This window comes from Tupaia chinensis, unplaced genomic scaffold, assembly GCF_000334495.1.
Source record: "Tupaia chinensis unplaced genomic scaffold, TupChi_1.0 Scaffold000098_2, whole genome shotgun sequence".
Taxonomy (NCBI): domain Eukaryota; kingdom Metazoa; phylum Chordata; class Mammalia; order Scandentia; family Tupaiidae; genus Tupaia; species Tupaia belangeri.
This window is the reverse complement of record NW_006159561.1, coordinates 1,510,350-1,514,169: the sequence shown is the minus strand read 5'-3', so window position 1 is coordinate 1,514,169 and position 3,820 is coordinate 1,510,350. Positions and strand designations below refer to the sequence as shown.

Below are 3,820 nucleotides of genomic sequence, written 5' to 3'. Positions count from 1 at the left end.
ACATTTCAGTGGAACTCTTCAATTTTTATGTTCATGCTTACTAAATTCTATATTTAAGCAGTAAGTGAAGGAAAAAACAATTTAAAGTGTATTTTAATCTTTAATGCTGACATCTGACTGTATCTGTTTTCTTTTTGATTCTTATACACAGCATTTTCCTCAGTCAAATGGAAAAGATATAAGTGTATTAATAACACATTATTTAACATTATGTGAGATCAAAAACTATATTTAATGGTGTTTTCTTGTACAACTATGAGTTCTTATTTTCACAAAGTATCTTCAGCAAGTTGTACAGGAATACTGCCTAGAATAGTTCAACGGTATTTATGTGTGTTGACTTAGACGTAAACTGCAATAACTATTACACATGATTTCATGACAGAACGGCCTCATTTCTTCTTTTGGACTGATGAATGACCATTTTGACTTTCCCACACTGATGGAGTTTTGTATGCCGTTATTCCGTCTTTCACATTGAGAATAAAGTTTACTAAGTTGGAGGGCATGGTTTTTTCAATTATTGATGGGGACAATTTTCCTCTCATTTCTGTCTGGACAAACATTACCAGTTTGGAATATGCTGGGTTTCTGTAAACAAAGAGAGTTACAAAGGTAAACAACAAGAACAACAACAAAACGAACTTTAAGATTTAACGATTGAATTTACAGCTTAATAAAGAGCAAGATTCTTGCCTTATTTACCAATGATTCCTTCCACAGTGCTTATAGTATTTCAGTCATATGAGGAAGGAAGGAAACAAAATTAGACTGATACGAATATATATCCTTACAAATGTTTTATATAAATTATTAAGTAGTTAGAATACATTTTAAAATCTTTAGTTTTAGGCACCCTTTCCTTTTTGGCATTAATATCTTTTTAAAATTATGAAAGTAATATATGTTTAGAACAGCAGATGGTATAATGGTTATCTCACTGGACCCCCCAGGCAGTCAACTGAGGTTCAAGTCCCAGACCCGGTGGCTTCAAACTCATGCCAAGCCTGTGTGCATGTGTGCCCAATGTCCTAACGGGAGAATGAGGAGAAAGGATTGTGGCATGGCCATCTCCCTGGGGGTGATCTCTGCTTTCTGTGTCTCTGTTAATATGGTGAGTGCATGCGCTCTATAGCAAACAAGAAAACTCTAAAAAAAAAAAGTAATGTAGGCTTATAAAAACTTAAACAATACAGAATTTTTATAATTAAAGAGATTTATCCCTCTTTTATTTCTCTTCTGTTCTTTACAAGATCATCATTTCCAGTTTTAACTTATCTTTTAGATGGTTACCTATATATAAACATATATATGCCACATATACATATACACTTTTAAATTTATTTTTTAGTTGCTAGATGGTGTGCATACTCCTGAGAGAGAGAGTGAGTGAGTGAGTGCGAGAGAGAGAGAGAGAGAGAGAGATGGGGGGAGTAGGGACTGGGAGAAGGCATCCCCCAGTGGAGCGTTGTCACTTCACAATCCTTTCTCTTTCATTTTCCCCACCCTGTCAGGATTTAGAGCATGCATGCACGTGTGCTCAGCATGTTATTCAGCTGTCAAGGCCAGCATTCAAACTGCAGCCAATAGTGTGGGAACTGGCTCCTTTAACTAGTAGGCTAAAGGGCTGGCCTAGTTTTCTTTTTTGAAAATGAGATCTATTTTTTTTTTCTGCAACTAGTTTTATTTTACTCTTAATAGGCTAGCATGCATTTCTTTCTGTGTCTATATGTACAAATCTGCTTGATTGTTTTTATGGACATATACAGTATTTCATAATCTTAAATCCATAAATAGTCCTTTTATCGATTATCATTTAGTTTTTTTCTTTATCATTTGCTACTATAAAGCTACAAAAAAAATCTTTGTAATGTATCCATTTGCACTTCTAGAAATACTTAGAATGTTTACATGAAAGGTTTGTTCATTTGACATTTTGGCATGTAATTTCCAAAATAACTTCTAAGAAGAACTGCTGGGTCCAATACTCAAACCATGGTCAGCCAAGCAGGAATCCAGGGCCTTAACCACCATGACACCTGCTGGCTCCAGAGTTCATGCTAATTTTACAATGCCTGAAATGGCTGCACTGATAATACTTTCTACCAGTTCTTCTAGTTTTAAATCTCTGTTTGAACTTACTATGGCTTTCCATACACAAGAAAACCTTTTGAACATTAATTGGAGAGTACTTCTGCTACCCATAATATGTTTATAAATGTTCTACATAGCTCGCTTATAAACGTTGACTGTCTAAAAGGTCGGTTTGCATGGAAAGGGAGGATACGAAAGAATCATTTTATTTTTGATCAATATCTTTCTATGAATGAGAACTATGAATGAGACTTGATCTATATCCCAGCAGCATGAGAGGCAAAGTACCCACCCTAGATGGGAAATCCAGAACAGAGCTTTTGTCCCATGTTTTTTGCTGTTGAGGGAGAAGACTGACAGGTACAAGAAGGGGACTTGGTCTACGAAGCACACGATAGTGAGCAACTTTCCAACCAGAGTCCCTGCCAGCAGTCACCTCACTGCTTTGGAGCAGTAGTCTTGTGTTTTATTCTCTTTCTCCTGCTATGGAGAATAAAGTCTTGGCCAGAGATTCAAAATTTGGAAATGGGCAGAAGAAAGACCACACATTGTAATTGTTACTATCATCCATCAACGAACCTTTCTATGAATGCCAATAGTTGTGAGGCTTTGTTGTTGTTGTTGTTCTCTAATTCAATAGAGAAAACATTAAGAGATACAGGTTTAAAATGTAATTTTATATAAATATTTTAAAATATTTTATATTAATATTTTTCCTATATTGAAAGATTTATGTCTAACTAATATAAATTTTTCCATGTTTTTGTAAACCATTATCTTTTACTTAATAAAAAAACTTTAGCAACAATTAAAATTTAAGGAATCTGAGGGCTAACATACACTAAATTAGAGTATATGTGGGGCCAGTAGGTGGTGTGATGGTTAAGGTGCTGGATTTCCACACATAGGGAATCCCGACAGTGGTTTGAGTCTTGGACCCAGCAGCTTGAAACTCATGCCGGGTGCATGTGTGTCCAAAATCCTGAGAAGATAATGGAGGAGAAGGGATTGTGGCCTGGCCATCCCACTTGGGTAGTGATTTCTCACTTTCTGTATTTCTTGGTCTCTCTCCTCTCTGTGACTATACGTGCCCTATCACAAAAAACAAAAATTAAAAAAATTAATTTAGAATACATGCTTTAGGGCCAGCAGGTGATATAGTGGTTAAGACACTAGACTCTCACTTGGCTGACCATGATGTGATCCCAAACTTGGTGGCTTGAAAATCATGTCAGGCACATGAGTGTGCATGCCCGAAATACCAGGAGGAGGATGGAAAAAGAAGGGATTGTGGCATGGCCATCACCCCCCACCCCGGGGAGGTGGTTTATCATTTTCCTTCTCACTATCTTCCCTCTCCCTTTCGCAAGTGCATGTGCCCTATGGCAAAAACATTTAACATATTACATAGGGATTTTATGTTGCTATGTTATCTCTAGGTTAACTACTTATGGGCAGTTACTCATCTCTGATTTCTCAAGCTTTTCTCTTTTTTGAATATATTTACTGCATGTCTCATCCTGTCTACTTTTAGCTGGTAATCCTTGGGGGAGAATTAATTCAGAATAAAGCATTTATTGCTAGTAAACATGTGTTATAATTCTAGGGAATTTTTAAAAGTAGTATATATATGTATATATACACACTAATATATATACAAATACACACACACTTTAAGTATATATGTATACACACATATATACATATATATACTTAAATATATACA

General features: G+C 35.7%; 1 protein-coding gene across 5 annotated transcripts in view; it reads right to left on the bottom strand.

Moving 5' to 3' along the window:
* Nucleotides 1-216: 216 nt before the first annotated feature.
* STARD6 (StAR related lipid transfer domain containing 6) overlaps nt 217-3,820 on the bottom strand; it is a 22,562-nt gene continuing 18,958 nt past the window's right edge. For 4 of the 5 annotated variants that reach the window (XM_006143440.1, XM_006143442.1, XM_014585890.2 and 1 more), the window contains exon 7: nt 217-591. In XM_006143440.1, the coding sequence (XP_006143502.1) occupies nt 393-591 (199 nt within the window). In that variant the 3' untranslated portion in view covers nt 217-392. Of the gene's footprint in view, nt 592-705; nt 726-3,820 lie in introns of all 5 variants that reach the window. The other variant, XM_006143444.3, reaches the window with a different exon arrangement.